This window comes from Sceloporus undulatus, chromosome 5 (genome assembly GCF_019175285.1).
Source record: "Sceloporus undulatus isolate JIND9_A2432 ecotype Alabama chromosome 5, SceUnd_v1.1, whole genome shotgun sequence".
NCBI classification, from domain to species: Eukaryota; Metazoa; Chordata; class Lepidosauria; order Squamata; family Phrynosomatidae; genus Sceloporus; species Sceloporus undulatus.
Genome location: NC_056526.1, coordinates 84,839,064 through 84,852,865, shown reverse-complemented (window position 1 = coordinate 84,852,865; position 13,802 = coordinate 84,839,064). Strand labels below are relative to the sequence as shown.

The following is a 13,802-nucleotide window of genomic DNA, read 5'->3' as shown; positions in this document are numbered from 1 at the left end:
GTATTAACAGTAGACAGAACAGCATCTCTATAGTTGGCTTAGTGAATTGAACTATTATTTTACAGCAGTATGGCTGCAAAGTGCATTTATGACTACATTAATCCCTCACCCAATCTCTTTTTTAAACAATGCTCATCTGCTGAGAAATACTTGCTATCCCAAATACACTATGTTAAAAAAAGTAAGAATTTAAACTCCAGCCCCTCAAGTATTTTTGCACAGGAGATCAATGTACAGGACTCTTCTTTTGGATTCATTTGCTAAATTAGAAACTAGACTATAGATCTTAAGCTATATCTGCCACGCAGACATAATCCACTTTGATATCAGTTTATCTACCATGGCTCAATGCTATGGAATTCTAGGAATTGTAGTTTTTTGTGGCACCAGAGCTCTCTGACAGAGAAGGCTTAATACTTCACAAAATGACAACAAAGCACTGAGCCATGGCAGTTAAAGTAGTGTCAAACTGGATTATTTCTGCAGTGCGGATACAACCTTAGTTGGAATCCAGTGAGCTGTGATCAGTCTACTTGCAGGGCCTTTTCTTCCTCCTGTTACCAATGGCATCCCCCAAAAGCCATCAGTGACTTCATATTTTTGTCATTGTGGCTTTCCTTTTACTGTATTTACCACAGAAACAATTACATCCATTAGGAGTGGTGGGGTGGGGGGTAGAATAGCCAACAGTATATGTATCCAGAGTCAATAGGCAGAGACATCTAATTTTTATGTTGTTCTTATTCTCCTCTCTCACAATTCTACTAAAAGCGCTTAAGCACTGCAAAATATTTTGATGTCAATTTACAATTTTCAACTGCCACTTTTCCAACCTAAAATTCATCTCTGACTTCACTAATATTAAAACAGGCCAGGATTCTGTATCAGCTACCCAGGGCCCATTCACACAATGCAATTATTATTATTCCACTTAACTGCCCACGGTTCTATCCTATGGAATCCTGGGTTTGTAAATTTGGTGAAGCAAAAGAGATCTCTGGCTGACAATTCTAAATGCTCTTCCCTAAAATACAATTCTCATTATTCCAAGGAAGGAACACATGGCAGTTAAAGTGGAATCATTGTGTTATAATTCCATGGTCTGGATAGCCCGTTAGTTAAATACAGTACACTTAACTAAGTAGTCTCACCTGGCCAGACCCACAAATCTGATGGAAATGTCATTCACCTGTGTTCAGTCCCTGGCAGAATGGACTTCCTTTTCTACATGCAGCTAATGGCCAGTAAAGGAGGTGGGGAGAAGGAAGAGAAGTTGTGATCATGCATTAGTATCACAATCATGATTAAGTAGTAAGTAATAATTAATACGGAACAGTTACCTAGATTTAATCACCCTTAACGGTTCCATATTATTAACACCCTCACCTACTTTACTGGGAATCAGCTGCATGGAGAGAAGGAGGGCCATTTTGCTGGTAGCTGATGCACAGGTGAATGGTGTTTCCGTCAGATTTTATTAAGTTTTAAATGTGTTTGTAAACTGTTTTAAATGGGTTCAAACAGAATTGTGCTTTTTTGGAAGAATGTTAATGGTTTGCTAGTTAAATTTTGTTTTAAATGGCTGCAAGCTGCTTTGACTCCTATTCAGGGAGAAAGGAGGGATATTAATTAATTAATTGCCCATTGTGTAATGGGATTTACCACACAACAAGACCCATGATGCCTCGGTAGCTACACTTGCCGAGAGGTCCTGAAGATGTACACATATCTCTGCTCCCCTCATGACAATATGAGTGTTGCACAAAAGCACAATTCAAGTTAACGTAATTGTAAGTAGAGTTAAAAAGATGCCCACCAAGGTTTTTATTTACACCTACCTGAATCTGAAGGACCACTAAATCACCATCTAGGCCTCTTTTCAGGGGCAGGATTCTCAGTGATAATTCAATTTGCCTTTTCTTTTCAATTAACTTCATCTTCAGAAAGCGGATCTTCTCATCCATCACACCAATCTCAAGATCACCATTTCGACTCATCATTTCTTGGATATTTATTTTTTCATAAAAAATGCATACTTCTTCTTCACGCTCTATGAGTTGAACCCCACTACAATGACATGCAAAGTAAAGACTTGAAAGTTAGAATTGAGCATTCTTGATTAGTCTGTCTGGAAAGCTGGAATCCTGTTGGTTTCATATATACACCTAAGTTCCCCTTTACACAAGCAGTTATACTTTTGGGGTCATTGTGCAATGGATGTATGCAGTTCATGGCTTCATAAATGGAGTTCTGGACTAACAACTTCACATGGGCCTAAACCATATGACTGGAGTAGAGCCATTTGATCAAAAGGTTTATGTGTTAGGTCATCATAATTCAGCAACAGATTGAGACTATGCACTTACCATATAAATAAAAATTATTATTATTATTATTAAGAGTCATTCTGGGATGGCAGGATAAGTAATCCACTGATATCTGGGGTTTTACCCCACATGCCATCCATGAGGCAGAAGTCAACATTCCTTCTTTTTTTAAGACTCCTAACCATCTTTTCCACCTTCTTCCTCTTCTTGTATATCAGTTTGATATCTGATTTCCCTATTCTAAATGCTATTTTCAGCCCCTTCTTGCAACAAATTAGTATTCCAAGTTAGGGAGGGTGTAGATTACTTATCCTGCCGTCCTGGTAAGTACAACTACTCATTCTCAGGATTAGGTAAATTAGGTAAATAAGAAGTCTATAGACTGCAGGATAAGGTGGCTGGTTAAAGAAACTGTCGGAAAAGATGTTAGGAGTTTTTTTTTAAAAAAGAAGATGGATTGTTGACTCCTGCCTCATGGATGGCGCATGGGGTAAAAACCCAAGATATCAGTGGATTATGCTGCCATCCTGAGAATGAATGGGTCCGCTCTGGTTGAGACTAACAAACAGAATTCCAGTCACGCAATTACACGTTCTTGGATGGTGCATAACTATTTGTCAATGCCTTGAGTATACCATTTTACTGACTAGGACTGGAGAAACACTGCATTTCCCATTGCACAATGAAATAATAAACAAGCACATACAGAATTGGTTGCAAAATGTTGCATCTAGCAGAAAGTGATATAGGAAACTATTGTGTAACTACATAAATACAGTGTGCCTGTACCATATGCGGACTTGCCATACACGGATTTCAGCTTACACGAACGTCAAGCCATGGCACCACACATGGGAACGCACTGCCATAAAGGGAATTAGCCTTACGTGGTTTTCCTATACGCGGGGGGGGGGGGGGGGGTGGTGGGGGTGGTGGGAATGGATCCCCTCCACATAGGAAGGGGTCACTGTATAATTTACACTATGCGAGCATGGTTTTGTCTGGTTTTTCATTTTAGCATTCTGTTACACTGGAAACAAGCTTCATGATTTGCGAGAACCAGAAGTTGTTTGAAGAGATTCATAACATAAATAACTACAAAACAGTAATATGCTTTTACCTTCACTTTGTATACAATCAGGCTGATTAAACAGACTTCAAACCACTGATTATTATTATTTTGAATCTGTGTTTGGTTATTATACAGTTATTACAGTGGACTTTTGGTATCCAAGGATTTAATATCCAAGGATTTCAGCATCCACAGATAAAAATGAATGAAGTTTTATTTATTTATACATACATACATACATATCCAAGATTAAGGCATCCTGGCTGAGAAGTAGTCTGGAGGCAGTAAGGGAGGCTGGGGCAGGAAGACCCAGGCAGAAGGAGCACAAGGCAGTCAGAAGCAAAACCCAGCACTCCAAACCAAAGCCCCATTTTCTTGGGTAGGTTTAAATCAGACACTCAGCATTGCAAACCAAAGCCTAGATGCCTCAATCTCAGGTACAATTAACTTTTAAATAATGACTTGAGCATCCGTGGTTTTGGTTATCTGCGGAGGGTGGGGGGAGGGTGGGTTGGATCCTGGAACCAAACGGATACAAAAGGCCCACTATACTAATAATTAAATAAATCCACAAGAATACAGTAATGTGACAATGTAGCCCATAAATATATATATTAATTAGGCTTTAAAGAAACTCAGATATGTTCCAACACATGAGACTGGATTTTACTGCACACATGCATGGGATATTCTCAGTGCACACTTTGTAGGCCTAGGGAACTGAAATATGGAAATACATTCCTTGTGTCAAATTTGAGATTTTCATTTAGACGCAACACTCAAGAAGCATTTCAGTGCCTTTAAGGTCATACTTCCTCTCTACCTCTCATTTCGGCGCTGAACAGCCTTTTCATATTCTTTCCGCAACTGGAGCATTTCCTCCTCAATACGGGTAAGCATGTTGGTGAGTCTTTCAACATCCATCAGCTGCTGCTCTCGCTTTTCTTTCATCTCCTGGAGGGTTTGATAAATCTTGCCGACATCACAATGGATACTTTCTTTGATTGCAATATTATTTGAAAGCTTTAGCTGGTATTTTTGCAATTTTCTGAGCAAAACGAAAACATTCTTTGAATAAAATTATATTTTTATGTGGCCTTAGACAAGACATTAGCAGCCCACCCTGGTTTTTCAAATCAGTTATGCAAAATGCTCAAACTGTAAAAAAAAGTGACACAATAACATTATGACTACTGTTAATACATCTACAAACTCATTTTCACTGTCCAAACATAACTGTGGACTTCTCTGTAAACAATTGTCAGTTAAATGTCTGTGATAATAATGAAAATAATAAAAATAAGAGCATGGAAATTAGAGTAATGTGGAGAGTATGTGCCTAGCCACTGTGCATTGGCAGCTAATGGTAGATAAGAATCTCTATCCGTATCCACATCTGTGAGCCCAGGGCAGGGGTAGGCAACCCTTTTGAGCTGGGAGCCGGGTTGCTGTCCCTCAGACAACTGGGGGGCCGAAGCAAAAAAATAAATAATTAAATAATTTTTTAAAAAAAATTAATAAATAAATAAACTGGGACAAATGTAGGACAAAATTTTCAAATGGAGGGCACTTTTTAAATAAAAAAATTGCTGATTTTTAAAAAATGTTAAGATAAATGCATGTTTCTGAGGCTTCTATAGACAATTGCCCCACCATGCCCCTCGTGCGAGATGCCAAAGGCCCCGGCGGCAGGACCGGGCTGGGGCCAGTCCCAAGGCCTCGTCGGGCCGCATCTGGCCCGCGGGCCGCAGGTTGCCTACCCCTGGCCCAGGGGGATTTGCTTCCACTTCCTACCTTTATTCTTGAGCACCAAGACAAAGTATGTGTGTGTATGTGCCTTCAAGTCCGCTGTCAACTTTATTCTAAACCACAGTAAAATTCCACTATCCATAATACCTTATAAGATACTCATTAGCAACACCCTGAAATACTCTATTTGTATCAAAACTATTTCAATTGCCCCTTGCCTTCTGTATTTTTACAAATACTCACTTAATAAGATATTATACTGCAAAAATACGCAGGGCTGTTAACAGGCACAACATTTTGGGGCTTTCTTTAACTTTTAAAATGCTGGTTCTGGACAGAACCCTGTGGCACCCCACTGGTCACTTTTCTCCAAGGTGAAGATGAGCCATTACTGAGTATCCTTTGGGTTTGGCCAGTCAACCAATTACAAATCCACCTAACAATTGCATTACCTAGCCCACATTTTACTAGCTTTGGAAGAATATCATAGTAGACCTTGTCAAAGGCCTTACTGAAATCAAGATATGCTATGTCTACAGCATTCTTTTTATCTATCAAGCTGGTAATTTTATCAGAAAAAGAAATCAGAATAGTCTGGTATGACTTCTTTTTGAGAAACCCATGTTGACTTTTTGTGATTATGGCATTTCCTTCTAAATGTTTGCAGACTCTCTGTTTAATGATCTGCTCTAGAATCTTTTCTGGTATTGATGTCAGACTAACTGGGTGATAATTGTTGGGATTCTCTTTTCCCCCCCCTCTCTTTTTGAAGATGGGGACAATGTTTGCCCTCCTCCAGTCTCCTGGGACTTCTATTCTGCAGGAGTTCTTAAAGATTATTGCCAGTGGTTCTGAGATCACATTTGCCAGGTTTTTTAAATAACCTTAGATATTGTTCATCTGGTCCCAGAGACTTAAATTCATTAGATTCACCAGGTATTCTTATACTACATCTTTACTTATTCTGTGCTGCATTTAGTCTGCCTTTTCTTGCTACTGCTGCGCAAACCTGGAGAAAATGTAATAGCTGGCATAATACACTGAGAAGATTCCAGCCTTAGTTCTCAAACAAAAGGAGGAATAAGTTCTTCATAAAAAAAATTAGTTAAGATACTCACCTTTCTTTAATTACAACATTGTGTCTTAAGATTTCCATTTCATTATCTAGCATTTTGACCCTCTCTTTAATTTCATTTGTTTTTTGGCGAGCACAATGCACAAGGTTTACCAGTTTGTTTCTCTCATGTCTTACAATATCATACATTTTAGCAAATTCTTTCATCCTGTAAACCAAGAACATTTTAGGAAAAGTGTTCAATAGTTTTAAAACATTGTTTCCAACTACCAAATAAATTAATCAAATACACTGTCAAAATGTCCTTACTGTCTCTGAATTTCTCTTTGCTTCTTCTTATGTTCCCTTATTTCAAAGTCTTTTGTTTTTATTTCTGTAATAATGTTATTGAGCCGTACCTGCAGTAGAAACAGTAGTAAACATTTCTGGAAGTTGTATGAATTGCGGAACCAAAAAGCAAATAAAGTTTACTCATAAGAATGTCCGTTTTTAAAAATGCAGATACGATGGCATAAACCAAGGAATATTGTGGTAAAAAATATTTTAAATCAACGATTTCCAAACTGTGTTTTGGACTTTAACTCTCAGAAGCCCCAGCCACCTTGGCCAACAGTCAGGAATTCTGGGAACTGAAGTCCAAAACACCTGGAGGACCAAAGTTTGGGAATCAGTGTTTTAAATGAAACTGTTTAGTTGATTCTACCTGTAAGATTACACATCAATTGAATCATCTATTGTGTTGGCCTTTAAAAAAACAACACTAACCCAAGTAGGCAAATTAAGATTAACAGAGGAGGCAAACTATCATTTCGAAATAATGGATACTAATGTACAACTACCAATGAGTTTTTAGAGAGACAGCCTGAAGGTAGCAGAGTGAAGAAAAAGGTCTCCATCAAAGATCTTAAAGCCTGGACAGAGATATATAAAAGGCACAGTTTGCACTCATGTTGTGATGGACCTTATGGGTTACAACCTATAACTTTGTGCCTACAGCAATTTCAATAGGATCTAAATAAGTCACACATCTTCTTGAATAGATCCGGTATCTCCAGAAATGGGTGAAGTGGGATCATTACCCTCAGCTGTGAATCCAAATTCAACACAGAACAGTGGAGTACATCCAAACTACATGTCTGAGTGTTCAGGAGGAGAGAAACCTAACCAGCACAGATTGACTCCTCATTTCCTGATTTGCCTTTTAACTGACTAGGAGCAGCTGTGCATGTATTTCATTGTGTTCTGCCTCATCCAGATCATATCAATCATTATCCATATTATCTGTATTACACAGAGATGCCTTGGAGGTAGATGTAAAAGAAAGATAGTACTAGGTGTCAACAACATACTAACACCACCAACCCCCAAGGTGCCAGACACTTATTCCAGTGGTTTCATGGGTATGTAACAGCATGAGAGACAAGACAGCATTTTAAGGGACCCCACAGACTAATGCCACGAATAAAAGTGTTCCAGAATCATCTTGTAAACTTACCCCTCCAGGAAGCACTGGAACCACTGTGAAAAAATGCCTACAAGTCCCATCTCAGAGAGACGGTTCAGAGGGCTATCACTGCTGATGGCAATAAAAACCATCAAGGGGTCCAGCAGAACCAACAGGGACATACTTCCCCTTTCCAGTTCCCAATGTAGATTGTCCATCAAGGTGACCAAAGCCATCTCTCATCTATTACAAGGTGTGAGGCTAAGGCCATACTGAAACAGATCTAGATATTCAGAAACTTGTGCAGCAGAAATACAACCACATACTTCAGCACCTTGCCCAAGGATGGAATACTGGCCAGAAATAATCCAGTACAGTGGGATTCTAAGAGACAAAAATCTCACTATCTCCTAATTTAGATTAGTAGGGCAGAAACCCTGCCATATTACAAAAAGGTGTTCACTACTCTGCTATCCATTCAGCCAATTCCCTGTTTTTGTAAGCCAAGAAGTGCAAATGTCCAGCATACTTGTTGTGGTTCTCATCTTTCCAAAAATCCTGTCTCAGTCCTTGGAATATGCACAATGAAAATATACATAATGCATAAGCAGGGGACCAAAGTTGTGTTCACTGGGCCTGTAGCAATGACATAATCTAAGTCAGAACACAACTGGGAAATTGTATCCAAAAACAGTTGTTCAAAGTGAAGCTGTCATTTCCATTTCCCATGAGAATACACTATGACCATCTCAGCCAGTTGTCAAAACTTATTCTGGCATCATTTCCCATTCCAATTCTTGTCAAGAGATAGAACAATCTAGGATCATTAGCAACATCAGTATTGACCATTTCATAACTATGAATTTTATATGGTCCAGTTACTTTCAACCTAACCTACTTCACCAGGTTGCTGTGAAGATAAAATGGGGGACAGGGACGAAGAAATATGTACAACACCTTGAACTTGTTGGAACACAAGTGGGATATAAATGTAATACAAATCAAGCAAGCAAGCTGCATGAATAACTCTCATAATTATCACAATTGTATATTATCTGCTCTAGTACTAGACCAGGGGTAGGCAACCTTTTTGAGCCGGGGGCAGGGTTGCTGTCCCTCAGACAACTGGGGGGGCCGAAGCCAAAAAATAAATAATTAAATATTTTTTTTAAAAAAATTAAATATATAAATAAACCAGGACAAATGTAGGACAAAATTTTCAAATGGATGACACTTTTTTTAAAAAATGGAGGACACGCGAAAAAATTTGCTGATTTTTAAAAAAATGTTAATATAAATGCATGTTTCTGAGGCTTCTATAGACAATTGCCTCCCAAAGGCCCCGGCAGCAATCGGCGGCAGGACCGGGCTGGGGCCGGTCCCAAGGCCTCGCCGGGCCACATCCGGCCCGCAGGCCATAGGTTGCCTACCCCTGTACTAGACAATCTAGTATATAAGTATTTTTATTTTTCCTTTCACCGACAAACAAAAACTTTACTCTTTAAGCATTTAATATGTAATTTAATATGTAACTCACCCTGCTTATTGAGATGTTTTGATTTTGTACATTTTTAATGGTTTTATATTTTTAACCTGTTACGTTCATGTGATGTTTTTAATTGTATTTTTAAAATTGTACTTTTTAAAAAGCATCTTTTCTGAGAGGCCTTGGTTTCAAATTAGGAGAAAGATGCCTACATAAATAAATAAATTTGGTGGAGAAAGGGACTGAAAGAAAAATCACTTACCCAACTTCACAATGTAGTCCTAATTGTTGTGACATTCCATGGGATGTGGGTGCAGGAGAGGAAGAAGAACAATTATATCACAATTAAGAACAGACTTGCCAGTGGTCTGCATCTGAAAATAGCCTTACTGCCTTTTGGCCAGTTATTACTCAACTAGAAACCACGGCTAAGGGTGAACTCTATAGGCACTTGGCAAGTTCAGCTAAATAACATGCCAATATCTAATGTACTAAACTAGTCATCTGTTGGGCCTTTCTTACCTGAGCCTTTAAAGAATCCTTTGATTTTTGTTCCCTCTCATCAGCCTTGAATTGAGTCATACGTATTAAGTTGGCTACTTCATCTCTGTAATGTTCCTGAGCCTTAAAAAGCTGGTCTTCTTCAGCAATGCACTGCTCAAGAAGTCGTCCTTCAGCATCTGTTGACGTTTTCTAGATTGGTAATAACAGGCAAAATACCAGGAAAAGGGGTGCATTCATAAAAATAACCATAGTGTGTAAGTACAACATCTAAATGTACAGCACATTGCTGAAATTCACGTTTTATCAGCATATGAACTATGTTCCTATCAGATTAGAGAATGTCATTTGAATAGCCCTTTTTATTTAATTGTGCTTCACTGAAATGTATGAAAACATTTTAAAATAACAAGAAAGCATAAAAACTTGGGGTTGCTTTTGTATATTAGAAAGGAATGTTTTATCCAATGTGAGGAACTGGTAGGCTTCTTTTCCTGATGAGCAATGCAGCATCACATTTGTGTCCATTGGCAGCAAGTTTTCCCCCCAGAAACTTGCTGCAGACTGAGCCAATGGCTTGTGGATTTGCACTTTTTTAATTGATGGTGGGCTTTACTACACAAGCTTTTTTCTTGCAAAAAGTGCATTGAACCAAAGGTGCACTAGAGAAACAAAGGAAATGCAAAGCAGCAACTGAATAGGCACAATGCCATGTGATAAGAATTGGCCAAATACAGGAATATCTTGCTTTAATTCCAGTTTACTGCCTTGTGTCATAGTCCTGAATGTGGCCTGACATTTGGATCTCCTGAGCCCTTGGTCCAACATCTAACCAGCGTTCAGTACTTTACTGGATCTCACGTTGTAATTGGTACAACATGTATAACTAGACTGGCCTCCACTATACATTGGGAAGATGAGGAGATTGGGCAAATTGGTCTCAGGAAACAACCCACCATTCTTACCACTGCCACTTCTGCCCATTCGTCTCTTATAGCAACTGACCAAGGGTGAGATGAGGCAAGGAGAAGATGCTGCTCTAGTTTCACACTGTTGCCACCCCTTGCACAGTCAGAGAACAGGATAAACGGAGTGGCAGTGTGGAAGGAAAGGAGGAAGAAAACATGAAGGCTGTAGGAGTTGAACTCACAAATCGGCGTGGGCCTTAGCAGGTAACAAATCTAGCAGGAGTTAGCAAATTAGCAAATTCCAAGGGTCAGAAGGCTACATTGACACCACACACACACACACACATCCACCATGATCCATCATGACTATACATATAGGAGTCTCTTGATGATCACATGCTTGCTTTCTCTCAAATGAACCTGCTTAACTATTTGAAGGATGAACTATCACTTGTAATATATTAATATAATATATTAACAAATCAGAGTGATGACGTACAGTGGTACCTCGGGTTACGAAATTAATTCGTTCCGCGGCTAATTTCGTAACCCGAAAAACCTTCGTAAGCCGAATTGCCATAGGCGCTAATGGAAAAAATAGCTCTCTGCTGCCCTCCGGTGGCGGCCTTTCCATTTAAAACAGCGCCGGGGTTTTTTCGTAACCCGAAAAAACCTTCGTAAGCCGAAACAATAAATCCCTATGGGATTTTTTCGTATCCCGAAAAATTCGTAAGCTGGGTAATTCGTATCCCGGGGTACCACTGTATAGCTTTTTAACAATAAACAAACTCGTAAAACCCATAAATATATTAAAAGGTTGTGTAAAAATGTACCATTGAGTTTCCCAAGATTTCATTTTTTAAAAACCTAATCTACAGTATTACATTTCTCTGTATATTAAGGGCTGGCTTTGGAGAGTGGTATTAAAACAAATGTTTGACAAATTTTATTTTTATGTTGCAGAATGAAAACTACATTACACAAATATCGAGAGAAAAAAGTAACCATTCACCTCCTGGGCCAGATTTCTTTTAACAATTTCCACTTCTTTTTGGAGCTCCTTTCGCCTTTCTAATAGTGATACATCATCTTTAGGAATAGAATCAACCTACAAAAGGGAAACTAAAAACTGTTAACAATGGCAAAGAAAGGAATTACAGCATTTTAATGTGGACAGTAATTTAAAGTGCATTTCTCAAATGTCAGATGAATTTTAAAAATCAAAATCAAGCAATTTGGTACAATTTCCCACTTCATAAAGAAGAAGGACAAGCTCCTGCAAAGTGTACAATGAATAAGAATAAGCACAGAAGGTATGAGGAAAAATATGAAAACTAAGCAGAGCAAACATGCAGAAAATGTAGAAAGTCCAAAGCCTGAGCTCTGCATGCCAGCGACGTCTCATTGCTGTACAGCAGCATCATGGCGGCCCCCATATGGATGGGAGGCTGCCATGCTGCCAGCATCCGTACATATTAGGGTTTGGGAGCATGCGGTTGCTGTGTGCTCCCGAACCCTAAAATTACCGCCACACCACAAAGCACCTGTGTGTACTGGACCAAAGTTTGGCTACTAGTCCTGCAAAACAGCAAAATCAGCACTCAGCAAATGCAAATGAGAAACCACCTAGGGACAGGGGCTTTCCCAGCAGACAATGATTGCCAATTAGTAGACACTAATCCTCTTTTGCATATCCTCCTACCCTGAGGCCCTGCCATCAACAACAGAACAATACACAGATTAACATGGGAATCATTCCTCCCTACCCAGGTTCACACAGTGTGTGTGTGTGTGTGTGTATCCACTCTCTTCTAGGTCAACATTCTCTGAAGATGCTAGCCACAGATGCTGGTGAAACATCAGGAATAAACTCTTCTAGAACATGGCCACATATGGATGCCGGCCATGAAAGCCTTCGACTTCACAAATCTGGATCCAAATGTTTTTAGGATTAACATCAGTGTTTAAAAGTGTTCTAGGCACTCCTGACTGTTATTTATATAATCAGTGTTGAGTCCAATAGAATTATTAAGCTATTGACTCAGTCTTTGAGAAGCAGTGTACCTGCATTCAATACCAGTTGAAATTTTCTATCCAGAGTAGCAAATTTCTTTACCCTAAATATTTCTGTCTTCTTTACCCTAAATACCTCTGCCCAGACTATGGTTCAGTTTGCCCACTCCCATTCATATCTGAACTGCCTCCAAACATCTGTTGAGGAGTTCCACAGCTTCTGTGGAATTAGAAAACAGAGGTCAGGGTTGCATGTCATCCATATACTGTTGACACTGCACCCAAACTTTCAAATAACTTTCCCTTTTTGCTTGTTGTGATCCCAAACTAGAAAATATGAAGATCTCTTTAAAGTGTTTAGAAATTTTTCAACAAGAATCAAAAAGTATCAAAACAGCTTCCATACTTCTTTGTTCATACACCACTACTGATATTCCTTTGCCACTTTTAATGTCCTTTGGCTACAAAATAAATGTTGGCATTGTTGCTTGATGAGGGATTAATTAGTTATTGAGCTAGATGATAATAATAATAATAATAATAATAATAATAATAATAATATTTTATTTGTACCCCGCCCTTCCAAATAGATCAGGGCGGCTTACAGAATGATGCATTAAAGAGAAGGACTGAACTGCACAGTAAGCAGTTTCACAAGGGATTTCCATGTTCAGCATTATAATTGGTTTAAAGGCATATGACATAGGAAGGAAGTACTTTCGTTGCTTTCGGCATTCGCAGAACTGGCTTTTGGCCAGTTCTGCAAATGCTTATTCATACACTTCCTGCCTACATGATGTCAAACCATAAGCTTCCACGGAAAAACTGTAGTCGCAGAACAAAAAGTGAAGGACACTACCTCAGAGCTCACCAAGTTCCTGGTCCCTCTCTCCTCAGATCATACTATGCTAGAGGAAACCTATTCCTCTCTATGTGAAATTCAGCATTTATGTACACTTTCCATAATCTCATTTATTCCTGTCCTAGCTTGTTGCCCAGAGTTTTCCTGCTGCTGCTGTTTGTTATGATTAAACCCACATTTTTTGGAATCTAAACACTTTTGTTATTGGGCTTTCCTCTCACTACTCCTCTGTTCTCTTGCTTCCCCCCTCATTTTGTCCCCTCTTCATTATTCTTTTTATTTATATAGTTAAGTTTTGTTGAACTCTCATTCACATTTGTGGCACCTTTCCTTTCTGAAGCATGAGGCTACATTAAGAAGTTGTG

General features: G+C 39.0%; 2 protein-coding genes across 5 annotated transcripts in view; one reads left to right on the top strand and one right to left on the bottom strand.

Annotated features, from left to right (window-relative positions):
• Nucleotides 1-13,802, top strand: part of ARMC10 (armadillo repeat containing 10) — a 310,309-nt gene that overhangs the window by 88,249 nt on the left and 208,258 nt on the right. The window lies entirely within an intron of this gene.
• The window catches only part of CCDC146 (coiled-coil domain containing 146), a 76,530-nt gene that overhangs the window by 10,619 nt on the left and 52,109 nt on the right, over nucleotides 1-13,802 (bottom strand). For all 3 annotated transcript variants that reach the window (XM_042468664.1, XM_042468665.1, XM_042468666.1), the window contains 6 exons: nucleotides 11,575-11,670; nucleotides 9,676-9,846; nucleotides 6,533-6,621; nucleotides 6,267-6,431; nucleotides 4,223-4,447; nucleotides 1,839-2,067 (listed from right to left, as the gene is read on the bottom strand). In XM_042468664.1, the coding sequence (XP_042324598.1) occupies nucleotides 1,839-2,067; nucleotides 4,223-4,447; nucleotides 6,267-6,431; nucleotides 6,533-6,621; nucleotides 9,676-9,846; nucleotides 11,575-11,670 (975 nt within the window). The remainder of the gene's footprint in view (nucleotides 1-1,838; nucleotides 2,068-4,222; nucleotides 4,448-6,266; nucleotides 6,432-6,532; nucleotides 6,622-9,675; nucleotides 9,847-11,574; nucleotides 11,671-13,802) is intronic.